The sequence below is a fragment of the Belonocnema kinseyi genome, chromosome 2 (assembly GCF_010883055.1).
Source record: "Belonocnema kinseyi isolate 2016_QV_RU_SX_M_011 chromosome 2, B_treatae_v1, whole genome shotgun sequence".
NCBI classification, from domain to species: Eukaryota; Metazoa; Arthropoda; class Insecta; order Hymenoptera; family Cynipidae; genus Belonocnema; species Belonocnema kinseyi.
In genome coordinates, this window is record NC_046658.1 from 62558641 (window position 1) to 62577246 (window position 18606).

At 27.6% G+C, this 18606-nt stretch overlaps 1 protein-coding gene across 1 annotated transcript in view; it reads left to right on the forward strand.

The window, feature by feature from the left end:
* Window positions 1-2795: 2795 nt before the first annotated feature.
* The window catches only part of LOC117167974 (negative elongation factor A), an 18347-nt gene continuing 2536 nt past the window's right edge, over window positions 2796-18606 (forward strand). Inside the window, exons 1-4 of the mRNA XM_033353249.1 lie at window positions 2796-3023; window positions 7218-7650; window positions 14790-15209; window positions 15295-15491. Coding sequence (XP_033209140.1) covers window positions 2814-3023; window positions 7218-7650; window positions 14790-15209; window positions 15295-15491 — 1260 coding nt within the window. The 5' untranslated portion in view covers window positions 2796-2813. The remainder of the gene's footprint in view (window positions 3024-7217; window positions 7651-14789; window positions 15210-15294; window positions 15492-18606) is intronic.

The following is an 18606-nucleotide window of genomic DNA, read 5'->3' on the forward strand; positions in this document are numbered from 1 at the left end:
TTTTACATCTTTTATTGTTAAGCTTTGTACTTAAACGTAGTTTTCTTTCGGCTCTTGCATTTCTCAAAGTTTGAGACCGATATTTCATGTATAAAAAAAGTTTGAACGTTCAAAAAAAGTTGATGTTCAGAGAAAAGATGAAATAATTTTCAGTGAAGTTCCTACCGAAATGCAGTACCTAAACGTACTTTATTGTACTCTAATATATTTCCGAAATTTTCAGCTCGATATTTTATTTACAAAAAAAGTTTTTAGGTTCAAAAAAACATTTAGTGAACTGAAAAACTTTAGTCGGTAATATAGGTATTTAGCTGTGTCACATGCCCTTAAGGGGCAGTGAAAGTAACGTTACGAACTTATAAAAAATGAAGTTCGTTTTTCCTCTGCTTTCAAAGAACATATTCTTTCTTTTCTTTTTCTCTTTTTTTGTGCTTAAATGCAATCTTAATTAATAGAACCCAACAAGAAAAATCATTTACCTACTTTTGATTGAAAAATCAACTATTATATTCAGCTAATTCGTTGAAACTTGAACTATTTGCTTAAAAGTTAATTTTTTTGGTTGAAATCTTTTGTTGAAAATTTATCTTTTTGGCTGAAAATGCATCTGCTTTTTTGAAAATTAGTTTTTTTTCTTGGTTCAGAATTGAATTTTTAAATTAATAATTTAACATCCATTTTTAATTACAAAGGTATATATTTTTTTATTGTTCATTTCTATGGTTAAAAATTCATGTTTTTTTTTTAATACGTCTTTTTTGGTCGGAAATGAATCTTCTTGGTGGAGAATTTATCCTTTTCTCGTAGAAAACGCAACTGTTTGGTTTCAAATTAATCTAGTTTGGTTGAGCGTGCTAAAGTTCGGTAGAAAATTGTATTATTCGGTTGAAAATGAACTTTTAGTCAAAAATTCATATTTGTGGTTTAAATTCAACTATTTGCTTAAAAATTTAACTATTTTTAGAAAAATGTAACCTTTTGGAAAAAATTTACTTTTTTTTGTTAAAAATTATTTTTATTTTTTGGGTAAAGAAATTAAAACCGTTGTGTAGATAAGTCGTTCTTTTTACCTTAAAGTTTAACATTTTCGATTTTTTTGTGCAGAAATTCGTTTTTTTTTGTTGCAAAAAGTTAATATTTTTGCTGGAAAATGTATCTTTTTGGAAAATTAATATTTTTTAGTTGAAAATTCAACTAGGGTAGAGTGGGTTTAAAAGTGCTGCGGAGAAAAGAGCCACATATTATAAAATCCGGAACTTTAATGTGTGTTTACACAAAAACCAAGGAAATGCGTAGTTTAATTTAGGCAAAGTGTTATGAGAAATAAACTTTGGCCACTTTTGACTCTGCCCTGCAAATTATTTCTTTTATCTTTTATTTAAAATTGAACTTTTTTTAAATCTAGTATTCAATAGCAATTTTTGTTGGCTTAAGACTCATCTCCTTAATTGAAAATTTAACTACAGTAAAAATCTTCAATAGTCCTCTCTTTTATAGCCCTTCTGAGAATTGACGCCGCGCCGCTGGTCAGTTCCCACCCACCGTCAGCCCCAAAATCGACGTTATAGAGGAGTTTCATTGTATTCCATTGTTAGAAAATTAATCTTCAGAATTAAAAAATCATATTTCGAGTGAAACTAGTCTATCGAAAATTTTGTTTTTAAGATTCATAATTTTAGTTGAAAATTCACATCTTTCGCTAAAAATGTAACTATTTTGTTGAATATTATATTTTTTATTTTTGTTGAGAATTAATTTTTTTAACTGACAATTTAACTATTCCATTTTGGTTCAAACTTAATATGTTTTATTGAGAATTGACCTTTTCTAGTTGAAAATTCATGTATTTTGAAAAAAATTCGTCTTTTTTTTCGAAAATTAACTTTTGTGTTAAAAAGTATGATTTTCGAGATGAAAATTCAACGATTTTGGAGATAATTCGTCGTTTTGACTTAAAAATTTTACAGTTCTGTTAAAAATTAATGTATTTTATCGAATAATTTTGTTTTATTTAAACAAAACACAATTCCAGTTTTTATTAAAAATTAAAAATTTAATTATTTAGTGGAAAATTAATGGTTAAAAATTCGTGTTTTTGGTTAAAGTGTTTAATATTGCATTAGATATGGTATGGATATTTGATTTGAAAGAATTTATTCATCTATTGTTGCCATATTTTTGTGTAAAAACACCTAACAAAAATAGCCTAAGATTGTAATCTAGTTTATAGATGATCCCTGACTACACACTATAATATATTTTCCTAACCTTTATTGAGTAAAATCAATACACTTCAAGGATGAAAAATAAGAATTCAATTATATTATTGTGTTGAAAATTCACATGTTTCATACAAAATTCGTGTTTATCGCTTAAAAATTTAACTAAATTGTTGAAAGTTTGTCTTTTTGGATGGAAAATTATATTATTTTAGTAAGATAATTCAACTATTTTATTTGAAAATTAACTTTTTTGTTAAAAATTTCTATCTTCGTGTAGAAAATTCAATTGTTTATTTCTATTTATTTCTTTGGCTTGAAAATTCAACAATTTGATAATAATACTAAGAAATATATTTGCCTTACCTTTATTAACAAGTAAAATCAATACTCTTCAACGATTAAAAATATGAATATTTATGAAAAAAAAAATAATAAAAAATGTATTTCATCAAATAGAGCCGATCCTGGATTTAAATGGTTTTGATCGCCAATTGGCAGATCATCAAAATATTTAAAATGTGTGAGCCGCGGGAAAGAGAGGTGGCGCGATCCGTCATAGTGCGGCGAATAATTGAATCACTAGACTCCAATATGGCGAATGTGAGGGATAGTGATACGTCGTTGTGGCTTCATAATAAGCTTGGTACGTCAAATGATAGCTGGACGGGTAGTTCAATTTGTTCGCAACTTAATGCCGAAGTGTTAAGGAACATCAAAGATTGTTTTCCCGATCTACAAACTCAAGTGAAGCTTAAATTACTGCTGTCCTTCTTTCACATACCAAGGCGCAATGTTGAAGAGGTACGTACTTCAACCCTACGTATTTTTACTACTTTAATGATCAACGATTTTAACTTCAATTTACCGTATTGCAAGTTTCAGTGTGCACTATTTTTGTTGTTTTTTTAAGTTATTAATAGTTTAGTTGCTCGAAGCATGCCGTACTTTCTAAATGTCCACAGCCCGCCACCTATTTGGGTGAGCGATGTTTGTGGGACGGTTGCTAACTTAATGTTTGCATGCCAATTGCAGCTTGCATAGTTCTAATTAAGCGTTTATTGTTAATGACAGTCTTCGGAAAATTATCATTCAAAAGTAATGTGTTAGAGAGTTATAGTTATTGGGAATGTTTCGACTGCGATACGCCAGCCGGTGTAAAAATCAGAACTAGGAAGCATAGGTCTAATTTTAAAGATGTATTTTAGTCTACATAAACGTGTTTTTACGATTGTTTTCCTTTAGTTTAACGTACTCAGTGCATATTAAAAAGAAGTCGTCATAGAAAAAAGTCATTTAGATAGAATTTATATCTTATACAGTAGAAAAAAGAACATTTGTTGACAAAAATGTTTTTCTAAACAAAAAGTTATTCTACTGTTTATTGTAAATTTCAAGAAATAATAAGTTTAAATGAATTAATTTTAAACCAAAAATGAACTCACAGTAAATTTTTATTAACTTATACATGAAATATTTACTATCTAAAAAGGCGGGCCTAAAAGTTAGGTTAGAGTTCACATTTCAATGCCGATTGTCTATTATTCATATTCTTTGCATAATATAGATCAAATTTCTCTCTGCATACGTTAATTAAAGTTAATTTAAGCCCAATCATTACTGTAGGGCTGTACTTAAATTACGTAATGGATAATAGGCCCTCTCTAAGACACACCACCCTCCCCTGTAACAAATTTAACAATAATATAATGTCAGTTTATGTACGGCTTTATGGCACTGAGTAGATTTCATGCATGTGGGGTGATTCTCATGCATATATAAATATCCGTTATTCATTCAATTTGAAGTTTAGCTTTACTTTTTAAAAACATTATTGCAAAGACATTATTATGGTTTGCATTTTGCTGCTTTTTCATTTTGTTTGACAATTAAGATTCAAACACCACTATTTTAATCTGGTAATATTTTGAATTTAGAATCTTGTATAGGCGGAATAAAACAATATTTCAGATATTTGCGGAGACGTGGCTCAGACGGTATCGCGACTATAAACATTCAATTAATAAGATAACATATTTCTGATACAAATTTAAAATGTTCAAGTGTATTTATTTATTTTAATCAAAACAGTCTAATAATTGATATTTCTGCTCAAAAGATAAAAATTCCATTAAAAAAAAAAAAAATAGTTTTATACCAAGAAGACAAACTTTCAACAAATACTGATTTTTCAGTCATATATGAAAAAAAGTTATTTAAATCTGTTAAACCTTCATGCTAAAACACGAGTTTTCTGTACAAAAATTAAATTTTTGACAGTTTGTCCAGCAACCTTGAAAGTCTGGAATTCTCCTTGATTTCTTTTTTTAACATCCTTGCATTTTTCACGAAAACTTTGAATTTAATTTTCTTTCTATTAAACCCGTTACTTTATTAAAATGCGAAAAGTAATTTTAATCTTTTAGTCTGTTATGAAAGAAAAATCTCGTTTAGAAGAAATCTGACTACTGAAAAGTTTTTAATTTATCAAGATATAATTTATCTTTTGCTCATTACAGGCACAGTACACCAGTTTTCAAAGATTTAAAAACATTCCGAAGATTTAAAATGATTTCAAAAGGTTTTAAAACATTTTAGATTCGGAAAGATTTCCCACTAAGATTTGAAATAATTCAACAAATAAAAAAGAATTCACAAAGATTTAAGACAATTTCACAAATGTTTCAAGAGCTTTGATAAAGATTTCAAAGATTAAAAAAAACTTTTTCCTTATTCCTATGTTTTTCCTGACCTATGGCAAATTGTGATAAAAAATGCAAGTTTTGTGTTATAATTGTTGTCGGCTTGGTTCTTCTTTCACTCAGCAGGTTTCTTTGGCCCGTAAATTTAAATTCATAACATTAACTTTATGTGCAATTACTGTTTTTTCGTAATTATTTGAATTCAAACTTACATGTTATAGTAAAATAATGGTTTGTTTTTTAGAAAAAAAATGTTGGACAAAAATGATTTTCTTCATTGTGTAAGATAAAAATTGTATCTGTAACGCTCTTTTTTATACAGACTTATTTTTACTATTTAATTATTGTTTTAAACTCCACAAACATTCGTAAAAAAACAATTCGTGCCAATATTAAAACTTCTTCTAGTTCTAACTTGTGGCACCAGATGGTGAAATGGTCGACCACGATTCTCATTACTTGAATAAAATTTCTATCGTGTTACCGATCTTTTACTTCTTTTTTTTAAATTATGACAACTTTTAAAATAAGTAATGTCTTAGATTGTACTCATGTAAATCTATTTTCAAAATGCATTTTGATAGAGTATCAGTAATTTAGGAAGAAGCCATCTGTGTTGGATTATGAAATGAATATTCAAGTAGATTACACACAACTTTTTTTTAATGTACACAGAATGATGAAGTATTGTAAAAATATGTTTTTATATAATAGAAAATTAGGTTAGAAATTTAGCTGTGTGCAATTTTTTATAGGAAAAGACCTTACAGAAATAATAGTATGGGAATCAATGATATAAAAATATTAAAAGAATTAGTGCAGAAATTAGAGGAACTGTAACTAAATAAATTATTGTGGACCGCTCATATGAATGTAATGCATACAAATTATGATATTTATGCGCAGTATTCAATTTTTAAAGAAGTGTGCTTAACAAATTAATAAATTGAAAATTTAACGCTTTTATAAAGTTGCAAACTATTCAAGTATAGTTTTAGTCTAAAATATTCTAGTTTTAGCCCATGTATTTAAAAAATTTTCAATAAAACAAATAAAAAATTCTTTAATTATAAGCAACGTGTCACTCTTCATTTAATGCCAGCAATTAAATCCGAACTAAGCAAATTGAAACTGAATTATTTCAAATAGAACACCTTGTATCATTAAATAGTTTAATTTGTATGTGAAATGTTTGAGTTTTTATGTATAAATAATAATTAAACTCTTATTAATTTAGAAAAAATTCGAGTTATTTGTAGAGGTATTTAGAAGTTTTCAAAAGAATCCAAATTCATTAAAAACTTGAAATTGTTTTAAACATTTTTAAACAAAGTGTAGATTTTTGCAGATTTCAAACAAAACATTTAGAACCTTTTGAAGAATTTGGGAAGGTTGAAAATAATATAAATTTTTTTTATAAGTTTCTTAGGAAAATTGAAAATGATTTTAATTTTGAAAAATTAATTGCAAGCGAATATTTAAAAAGATTTCCAAAATGGTCAAAAACGATTCTGGAACATTTATAAGGCAATCTTTTTATTTTACGGGATTTTTTTTATTGTTTGGAAAATTTCGGATCTTAATAAGATGTTTAGAAGTTGTGAAAAATTTAAAGCAATTTAAGGATTTTGAAAAAGTTTTCTTGATATTGCTGTGAAAATTTCAAATTATATTTATTTTGAAAAGATAATTTGAAGAGAATTCTTTAAAATATGAATATTACATATGCCTTCATTCATCTTTAAAAAAGAAACAAATTTTGATGTTCAGTTTAAAAATGATATTTTTAATTTTTATATGTTCCAAAATTGTTTAAAATGATAAAATTTTGAAAATTGATCAATTTATTATTCAATTTAGAGTATTGAAAGGGAGAATACGGACTTGTTTATTTAGTTCACAATAATTCAACTAAAAAGTGTTAATAGTTTTCATTTTATACGTGAAAATTTATGTAGTGGGAATAAAAAAATGTTTAAAGTTTAAAATTCATGAGTTACACTTTGCTTTTTTAAATTCGGGGTTCTGATTTTATTACTTCAAATGAAAATATTGTGAGCTTTAGAATTTCGATTTTTAGTTTTATTGACCGTGCAAAATTTTTGGTAACTGAAAATGACTGTCATTTCTGTTCTTTTTTTTAAACGACCACACTGTTTGCTGCTTAAAATGCTTATGTGAGTCATCCAAAATAAATAATTTAATATAATTAATTTTGATACCGATTTTTCCATAATATTTGTTTCTTAATGTATTTTGCCCTCGTGTATTATGGTTTTCTGAAACATTCTTTCAGTGGCGAGTGGAATTGGACGAGATCATCGAGGTTGCTTCCTTGGACAGCGAGTTATGGGTTTCGATGTTATCCGAAGCGATGAAAACGTTTCCTGCGACTGGTTCATTGAACACCGACATTTCAGATCTTGACGAGCATAGACCAATTTTTGGAGAGTTGGTTAACGATCTGCGCAAGCTTTTGAAAAAACAAAATGACCCTGCCATGTTGCCACTGGAGTGTCATTACCTGAACAAGACAGCTCTCGCCTCGGTTGTCGGGCAACAACCACAGCCTACCAAGCATTTCACGCTTAAACGAAAACCTAAAAGTGCCACATTAAGAGCAGAGTTGGTGCAAAAAAGCACAGACGCTGCGAGCAATATGAAAAAGAGTACTGCACCTACTGTACCTGTACGAAGTAGAGGAATGCCAAGAAAAATGACTGACACAAGTAGGTTTACCTTTGCAGGCAACACGATCATTTAAAAAAAAAAACCTGGTGCTTTTATCATTTTAAAACCAATTTTCAACGAAAGAAGAAAGCAGTCGTTTTCACTCAAAGAAAAGACAAGTTTTCAATCGAATAGCTCATATTTCATCCAAAGAAATGAATTTTTTCTTAAAGTGATACATTTTCAACAACAAAAATAATTTTTAACAAAAGAGTTTAACGTTCAACCAAGTAATTTTATTTTCAGCCAAAAAGATTAATTTTATACCAGAATTATAAATATTTAACCGGAATACCTGAAATTTTAATCCAAAAGAAGAATTTTTGAACAAGAGGATCAACTATCCAAGAAAAAGATAATTTTCTTTAGAGAAATTTATTTTCAACAAAATAATGGAATTTTCATTTAAAAAAAATAAATTCACTCAAATTGTTGAAAGTTGAACAAAAAGGGCCAATTATCAAAAAAAAAAAAAATAGACATTCCAATTTTCAGTTGAATGAACTAAGTTTTGGCCAAACTGATGAATTTGGAACTAAAATGATGAATCTTTAACTGGAATAGTTGAATTTTATATCTACCAGATAGATGAATTTTCAAACAATAAGATTAATTTTCTACAAAAGGACGAATTTTTCACATAGGATTTAAAAAAGGAATTTAAAAGAATCCCTGTTCCAAGTTAGAATTTGTCACAATTTCAAAGTTCCCCTTTCCAAATTTTAGCTAAAGAAAGTGCTTCAAGCAGTTTTTAGAGTAGAAGTTAAAACTTCAACTACTTGTTTAAAAAGTATACTCTTTTATGAAAAATTAATTTTTTTGGTTGAAGATTCATCATTTTAATTGAAAATTCATCTCGGGCTGAAAATTTGACTAATCTGTTGAAAATCAATTTTTTAAACTAAAATAGGATTGTTTCCAAAGTCAGATATCATTTTTCCAATAAATGGATCTTACAGTATATGAAATTCTAATTATAAAAACGCCCATAAAATATTTTTTACAAATTGTTTACTATTTTTAATTTAATGTTAAAATATGAATTTTCGATCACGATATCGATTGAATGGCCCCTTTGACGTCAAAGGGGTCGGATTTTCCACCAATCACAGCTCACGTGTCAGCCGATATTTTCTTTTGGTTATGTGCACATCGAAAATTGAAGTCGCAAAATATTGTTTAAAAAAATGATAAACATTGGAAAAACATATAAAACCAAAACTTTTGTATAAAGAATTCATTTAAAAAGTACTTAAATGTAGTCATGCTTACTGAAACAATTCGTAAATATGTACGATTTTGGAATGTATTAATAATTGCACTTACTGTTTTCCTTCAACAGACTACTGACTCTTAAACCAAATATTACAGCAGGGTAACTTTTTTTGTCACATAATCCTTAAAAAATAAAGGTATCAAATCAAAATAGTCAAAATTGAAAGCAGATCGTGGCCTAAGCTCTTTACCATGAGTTTCGCATCGTCACATTGATAGATAATTATGAGAACCTCTGAGTCACGTGACAAACACGTGACACCAATTTGAATAAGTGTTTTACCGCCTTCAATTTGTAATAATTTTTTTCTGCTGAACGACACGAAAGAAAAAAAATTATAACGCATCTTCGATTCAAATTAAAATTATGTATTACAAAATTATTTTATCTAAAATCACGAAACAACCCTATTTTAACTATTTTGCTGAAAATCCGTGTTTTTTGTTGTTGCTAAGAATAATATTTTTAACCGAAAATTTAACCATTCTATTTTTGGTTGAAAATTTATCTTTTTTGAATGAAAACTCAATTATTTGGTTAGAAATTAATATTTTCAATTTCTAAATTAAACTATTTGTTTTAAAATTGATGTACTATGTGAAAAATTCTTTCTTTTGTAGAAAATCAATCTTATTGTTGAAAATTCATCTTTTTGTTATATATAAAATTCAACAATTCCTGTTGAATATTCGTTATTTTAGTGCAAAATTGATCAGTTTGGTTTAAAATTAGTTTATTCAAATGAAAATTTGAATGTCTTTTTTTTGAAAATTCACCCATTCTTGTTCAAAATTCAGCAATTAGGATGAAAATTTTTCCTTTTAAATGAAAATTCAACTATTTCGTTGAAAGTGCACATATTTTGTTCAAAATAATTTTTTTTTTTGTAGAAAATCATATTTTTATTTGCAAGTTAATCTTCTTGTTTAAAAATTCTTTTCAGTTAAAATTTCAAGTATTGCAGTTAAATATTTATAATTTTAGTTGAAAATTCATCTTTTTGGTTGGATATAAAATTACTTGGTTGAAAGTTGAAATCTTTTGTTGAAATCAAAATTTGTTTGGATATAAAATTCATCACTTTGATGAAAAATTCATTTCTTTGGTTGAAATATGAGCTGTTTCATTGAAAACTTGTCTTTTCTTTGGATAAAAAGAAAATTTTTCTTTTTTGGTTAAAAATTATTATTTTTTTGACTAAAAGCGTGCTTTTTCAATTTTTGGTTGAAAAATGATCTATTTTAGTTGAAAATTATTCGTTTTCGGTGGAAATTAATCTTCTTGGTAGGAAATTCACGCTTTTTGTCATAAATTTAATTATTTTAGTTAAAGATTGATAATTTTAGTTGAGAATTAATCACTTTGTTTAAAAATGTAACTGTTTTTTTGAAATGTAGTTTTTTCTTTTTTGTTGAAAGTTAGGTTTTTTTGTGGAAAGTAATTTTTAACTGAAAATTTTACTTGTTCCAATTAAATATTCCATAGTTTAGTTGAAAATTCATCGGTTTGATTGAAGATTAAATTTTTCAACCTAAAATTTCATTATATTTCAGTTTTGACTGACAATTTATATTTTTTAGTAGAAATTATTTTTTTCGTTGAAAATTCAAATATTTCAGTTGAAGATTGAATGTTTTAGTTCAAAACTTATCTTCTTGATTTAAAATTTTAACTATTCTAGTGGCCGATTCATCATTATAGATGAAAATTCATCAGTTAGGTTGAAAATTGTACTATTTTTATATACTTGTATCAAAATTAATTTATTTTGCAAGTATTTGCTCAATTGTGGTAAAGCATTTTTAGAATGAACCACGAATTAATATAAATTTGTACTCTTCGCGGCAAGTATGTATATGTTACTTTTATTCGACCGACATTTTGTTTTAAATTGGCCGGAAATTTGAAATCGTCCGCCAAATCGCTACCCTGGATGACGTTTTACATAGAAAATTGGCATTTAAAAAAATCATTCTGATTTTATCATGGCAATTTAGAATGTTTTAACATTTCTTGTATTTTGTTAGTGTTGTCGAAAATTAGTATTTTAATTGAACAAACATATGTGTTAAATAAGATTCACAACTTTTACACACTTTTAGGTTATGCTGTCGTTCTATATCGAAATTCGATACTTTTAGTAAAAGAGCATTAGATTACAAACATATTAATTTTTTTGGGCAGTTATAGGTTAATCTGACGGTCTTGACGAGAAATATCGATATAGATTTCCAAGCAGATTTTCAGCTTTTTTTTAACAATTTAAGGTTATGTTAACGTTCTTCGCCGGATATCGCTTATTTCAAACTAATTTTTTTCAGAATATCATTCAGTTATTCCATACATAATTTTTTGTTTTTTTAGGATTTTATACCGGAAATGAGTACTTTGAATAAAAAGTAATTGCATTATAAAGAATTGTTTGCGTTTTTAACGGAAATAGGTACAGATTTCAAAGAAGATTTATAATTTTAGGTCATGGTAACATTTTTCATTCAAAATCCTTGATTTTAAACAAATAACATTAGGTTTACAAAATTTTTTAAAGTCGTTATCATGTTTGTTATTTTAATGTTATTCATCTAAAGTTGTTATTGGTAATAAAAAGTTGTCAGATTTCTAAGAATATTTACAATGCTTGAAAAATAATATGGCATGTTAAAGTTTTTCACTGGAAAACGGTTATGTTAAACGAAAATTATTTGACTTCAAAAGCTTAACTTATAATTTTAAACAATCTTAGATTGTTACAATTTTTTGTTGTCGGAAATTGTATACAAGTATTATATCGACTGCTTTATGTAATATATGGCTATTCATTGTAGAAAACCAGGTTAAAGTTGCTCTGTTTATAGAATCAAGTCATTTCAGAAGCAGTGCATTAAAAATTCATGTATTCCAGTTAACTACTCATAATTTTATTTAAAAAATTATCTTTTCAGTTGCAAATTAACCTTTTTGTTAAAAATTCATGTTTTTGTTTTAAACTTTATTTATTGCAGTTGAAGATTCATCATTTTAACTGAAAATTCGTCACTTTGGTGGGTAATTTTTCCTTTTTTTTTGTGTAAAAAATATTTATTTTAACTGAAAACTTAACTAGTCTTTTATTTTGTACTTTAGAGACAAATTAAAAAAATTAATTGTTATCTTTTTCGTACTATTTAATTAATCGATGATGCTAAAAATATTAAACAATATCTTGTAAATTAAATTACCACAGCTTTCTAAATCAAATATATTAATTAAATTCTGAGAAACTGAAAAAAACATTATTTATAACAAACTTGCTCAACCTTATACATATTCCGACTTTAAAATTTTGAATAATGGGAAATATTTGAATGGCTCCGTACTGTGAAAAATTAAACCTGGATTTGTCAGGGAATTTTTGTCCTGGATTTGATTAGACACCCTGCAACCTCTCCTTGTCATTTATATTAATTTGTTAATATATTAATTTTATTAATTATACGATTGGTAATTAGACTTTGTAAAAAAAACCTTGTTTCATCGACTTCTTCCAGACTATTTATTCAGTATTGTACAAAAATGACGTATCGGAATCAGACCGATTCCCTCATCAAGATATCTTAGTTTATTTCACAGAAATTTATGCATAAAATTGAAACATTTTGACTCGTTAAAAATTAAAATTATAAGGATGACTGGATGTGCACCCTCCGTTACCATCTTAAGATCATTTTAATTTTCAACCTTTCAAAATTGTTCGATTTTATCGATAAATTTCTGTGAAGCTGAAAGTAGTCGATGAAATAAGGGTTTTCCTAAAAATTCTAATTTGTTGTCTCCCAGACGTTAAATTAATAATATTTGAGGCCTCATAAACCCTATGTTCAGTTGAGTTTCCTAAAGTACCCCATGTTCAAGATTTTGAGTTCCCTAAAGTAACCCATTTTCAAGACTTGGTCCTTATATTACTCTATTTTCAGCCCATAATGAAATATAAAAAAAGTTTATGAACAAAGCTGTTAAAAGTAAGGCATTTACAAAAAATATCTAAAATCAGGGATTTCTATAAGAAATTTCTGTAAAACTAGCAGAGCCATCACGTAGGCACAATTAGTCACTTTTTCTCAAATCACTTTTAGTTACTTTTTCAAATTAAATGATCACATATTAGTCTCTTCTCTTTGAATAAATGTACTCCTGGATTAATCACTATTCATTTCAAGTCTATTCTTATTTTTGAATTAAATTTTTCTTGCATTCTTAAAGTTATTTCAGGGTATTTTTCAAGATTCCGAGAAATTCTTAATAGAATAATAATTTCAATAATTTGAAGGGATTTTTGAGCTTTTCGGGTATTTTCATAGCTTCTTAGACATTTTCCAGGATTTTTAATTTGAAATATTCCAGAGAATTTTTCATTAATTTGATGGGGTTTGAAAGGGTTTGAAATATTTTAGGATAAACATTTTCTATAATTTAGGAAGATATGGAAAGATTGTATAGGGGCTATAAGGTTTTGAGATACTTAAAAAGATTTCACAGGATTTTGTAAGATTTCCGAGGATCTCAGGGATTTTATGGGATTTAAAAACTCTCAGTGTATTTAAATACATTTTTCAGGATTTCAGGAAATATAATCATAGCACTTCAAGGGATTTTATAATATTTTACATAATTTTAAAGAATTTATCTAATTGAAGCGAGGGATTTCGTATGGATTTTAAAGGATTTCAACTGCTTTTTATAGTCCCATAAGATTCCAAGGAATTTTCACTTGATTTTAATAATTTGAAGGGATTTCAAAGGGTTTTAAATATTTTACGGTACATAATTTCCTAGAACCTTAAAAGATATGGAATGATTTTACAGGACCTATAAGGTTTTATGATATTTACGAAAAAATCACAAGACTTTATAAGGTTTCCGAGGATCTCAATGAAATATTTTAGGATAAAGAATCTTCTAGAATTTCGTCGGATATGGAAATATAATATAAATAAAATATAAACTTTCCAGTTTTCCAGATTTTATAGAATGTCACGATTTTATAATATTTGAATAGATTTTAAAGAATTTATTCACCAGAAGTGAGAGATTTCGTACGGTTTTAAATATTTGAAGAGATTTCTAAACATTTTTGCAATTCATTTGGAATTTGTCATTAATATTTATAAATTTATCCGTAATTCTTTTGAATTCTTTTAAATTCGTCTTGAAGTCTTTCAAACTGACAACAAATTATTAGTTATTTCATCAAACACTTTTAAGTTTTCTTCAATTTTTCTAAAATTATTTCAAAAGTATTCAATTCAATGCATTTTTCATTTTGTTAACTGTTTTGAATTCACTTGATTGTTTTTAAAATTCAAGTTCACTTTCTATGAATTTCATTAAATTCCTTTCATTTTCCTTAAATTCACTCAAATTTCACTGAAATCAATTGAATTTCTTCGATTTAAATAAAAATTGCCAATTCATTTGAATTCTCTTGAATTTAACTTGAATTGTTTTGTAATCATTAGTCAAACATTTAATTAGAAATTATTAGGGTTTCAAAGATTTGAAGAAATTTGAAATTTTTAAAAATTTTGACCCGTAATTCTTCCAAATTCTTTGAATTTCTCTTAATTTTTTTTATTTACTTGAATTTTTCTGAATTCTACTTAATTCAGCTGATTTCTTTTTTAATTTATAAAAGTTCTTATTTAATTGATCCTAAACTCTTTTAACCTCACTGTGCATTTTTATTTCTCTTTGAGCGCGAAAAAAATACCCTATGAGCGTGACAAAACATACCCTTTGGTCCCTATATTTTATCCCATAGGGTCTGTAAGGCCAGATATTTACATTCCGAAATTCTTTTCATAACAATTGGTAATATTCTTTCAGCTCCCTTGAAAGGCATTCCGAGTCGAGTTCCAACAAGTGGTTTCAGATCTCCTTCTCTCACGAGCCCTTCCATGTCAAATAGAACTCCCCTCAGTAGTCGAATTCGTAAAGACGGAGGTATTAAACTCTTGGACATTAACGAACAACCCCTCGGCTATGCGCAAGCCAAGAAACGGAAAAGGATGCTCGAAATGGAGGAGCAGCAAAAGAAAGTGGCAGAGGCGCAAGCAGCAGCTGCAGCCGCGGCAGCAACGGCCGCTGCTACAACAGACACTCCAGCTACTCCAGAGTACGCTCAGGGTCTGGCTCCCATCAATCCGACAACGACGACAGTGATAACTACACCAACAGTGCCACAACCTTATACCACGCCCAGCACTCCAACAGGTGTTGCTGCTGCTGCAGTTACGCCACAAACTCGTAAGATTGCAAATTTTAAACATTTACTTGAGGATCTTCAAGATACGAGGAAGTTGGTAAATGTTTGTTATTTTTCTTCTTTTAGCCACCACGCCTGCAACGCCTGTTCCTGCGAGTTGTGCGTTGCCCGTTGCAACTCCAACAGCCGTCACTCCTGTCGAAAGTCCGCCCGTTGGCGTTCAAACTGTACGACCACCTCAGGCTGTTACGCAAATTCGTATACAGACTACTGCGCCACCAGCTGGTTCTGCGGCGAATACCAGGCGAGGATTGTCTCTCACGGTAAGTTTTTACAGTTTTTTACGCTTTCAGGCATCACAGACCGGTCCCTATAGCCCCTACTGTACCCTAATATTCAGTTAAAGTAGTCCAGCTACTGCGAATGCTAGTCAAAGCTATGTCCATTATTTTTTTCTGAAATTTGGAATTAAATGCAAAATTTGATGAGGATATCAATTACTATATTAGGTAACAAATTCTTATGCAGATTAATATGAATAAAATGTTTTTTAAATAATAATAAAATGTAAATTTAAATGTTCATTTGACTCGATTTTAGCGACATTTTTTATTCTAGGCTACATTTTGCTAAAATTAAGCTCAAATGCCCTGGAAGCAAGTATAAATGAACAGTAATTCAAATTTTGCATTATATTTTCTGTCTGAAAAAAACTTTTCCTAACAATATTCAACGCGTTTTGAAGCCAAAATTAACCATTTTTGGAGCCGGCGAAAGGCATCTCCATAAGATCCCATTTGATTTGACATGACTTTGAACAGTGATAATTCAAATTTTAACCTGGAAAGTGCCCCTGAAAAGCCATTACGTGAAAGAGGACACATTTCTCCGCAAAAAAAAAAACAAACTAATTTTAATGATTTTTCATCTGAACGATCCAATAGCCGGACCAATAGTCCCGAAAGACCCTATTTTCAAGATTTGGTTCTATTTGAGTCAGGCACTTTGAAAAAAAGAAAAAATCCGAGTATTTCTGTAGGAAGTGACTACCAAATTATAAGGGCTGCCACACAGTCGCTATTATAATGCTTTAAAATATTGCAGGGTAGTTATAAAGATTTCGAGCAATTTTTATTGGATTTTAGTAATTTTAAGGAATTTTTAAGGTTTTAGGGTATTTTTAAAACTTCTAAGGTATTTTCAGGAGCTTTTCATTTGATTTTAGTTTTAGGGAATTTTAAAAGATTCAAAGGAACTTTTTTTTATTAATTACATTAATTTGAATGATTTGAAATGATTTTAAAACTTCTGAAATATTTTAGGATAAAGAATTTTCTACAATTTCTAAATATATCAAAGGACTTTACAGGACGTATGAGATTTTAAAATATTTTAAAATATTTAAAAATATTTCCGAGGATTTCAATCATTTTAAGTGATTCTAAAACTTCATGTATTTTAATATATTCTCTATGATTCCAGAAAATATTATTATAAAAATTCACGGGATTTGATCATATTTTATTGGATTTTAAAGAATGTATACATTAAAGTTAGGTATTTTGTAGGGTTTCAATGATCTGAAGATATTTGGAATTCACCCTGAATATGTATTGATTTATCCAAAACTCTTTGGAATTCTTCTGAATCTCTCTAAATTAACTCTATTCTACTTAATTCAATAGATTTTTTTTTATTGTTTAAAGTTTTAATTTAATTGATTTTGAGTATCAATTGGGTAAATGATTAAAGGATTTGAAATATTTTAACGTATTTTTGTTAAGTACCTTGGCATTTTCAAAAGCTTTAAAAATTTCAAAACGAGTTTAAAGGATTTTAAAGAATTTAGGCTGTTTTAAAAGATTACAAAGAATTTTTTTTATTGATTTCAGTAATTTAAAAGAATTTTAAATACCTGAGGGTATTGTAAAAGATTCTCAGGCGGTCTCAAGGGCTTTAAAAAGTTTCAAGATCTTTCAAAAAGTATCAAAGGATTCGAAAAATTTTAGGAAATTTTTTATTTATTTCAGTATTTTGAAGGCTTGCAAAGACTAAAATATTTTAGGGTATTTTAAAAGGTTCCAAGGCATTTTCAAAAGATTTCAACAATTTCAAGGGTTTTAATAATTTAAAGGCATTTTAATATTTTAATGGATATCAAAGATTTGAAAAGATTTTCAAATATTTTTTGCAATTAATTTAGAATTCGACCTGAATTTTTATAAATTTAAGCTATATTTTTTTAATTCTTCTAAATTCACTTAATTCTATACTCAATTCAATTAATTTTCCCAAATTTTTAAATTGTTCCAATTCATTTGAAGTCTTTTGAATTTAACTTGAATTGCTTTTTAGTCATTAGTCACTTCTTATGTTAGAAATTAGTAGGGCTTTAAGGGTTTAAAGAGATTTGAAATTTGTTTGGAAATCACCCTGAATTCTTTGAAATTTTCTTGAATTTTTTAAATTGATTTGAGTCCTTCAGAATTCACTCATTTCTACTGAATTCAGTGCCTTTTTATGAATTTAAAATTTTTTATAATTTCATTGAACCTGAATTTTTAGTCATTTCATATTTTGAAATTGTTAAATTCATTTGATTTTTTTAATTCACCTTGTTTTTTTATGAATTTCATCGACTTCTCTTTCATCTTAAATTCCCGTAAATTCATTTCAGTTTTAAGGAAGTCCATGGATTTTTTATATATTTTTAAACGTATTTTCCAATTAATTTTAATTTTTTAAAATGTAACTTGAATTTTTCTGAAATCTTCTGAATTTATCCTGAACTTGTTACCTTTTGAACGCAAAAAATACCCTATGAGCGTGACAAAAAGTACCCTTTGGTCCCTATATTTCATTCGATAGCCCAAGTTTTATTTCAACAGTTTTTAAAATAATCATTGAATTTTTATCTTTTTTAATTATGATATCATTCAGTTTACAATTTGTAATTTGGCAATCTCTCTTTTACAAATTTTCCATTTCGGATTTTAATTTTTAAGCGTACATTTTCATAGAAAAAAAATTTTAAATGCAGATAAAAAACCTTTTGAGTTAATCAAATGTGATTATAAATTATGATTTTAAAAATAGAGCTATAAAATAGGGATTGACAAGTGAATAGTTGATTTTACAAGACGATGCGGAATCAGTTCAAAGTTTAAGAATTTTCATTCGATTGCTTTTGATTAAAAATATTATTTGAATGCAACATCAGCCATTACATTTTACGTTGTTTGTTGAAGATTCTTTGCTTTTATTTAAAATAAACTATTCTCATGAATATCAGTTTTTTCGTTAGAAGTTGAATAACTGAAAATTTAACAATTTGGATAAAAATTCAACTATGTGTTTGAAGATTGACTTTTTTCAGTAAATAATTCTTCTTGTTTGAAAATTCATTTATTTTAGTTAAAAATCACTTTCTTTGGTTAA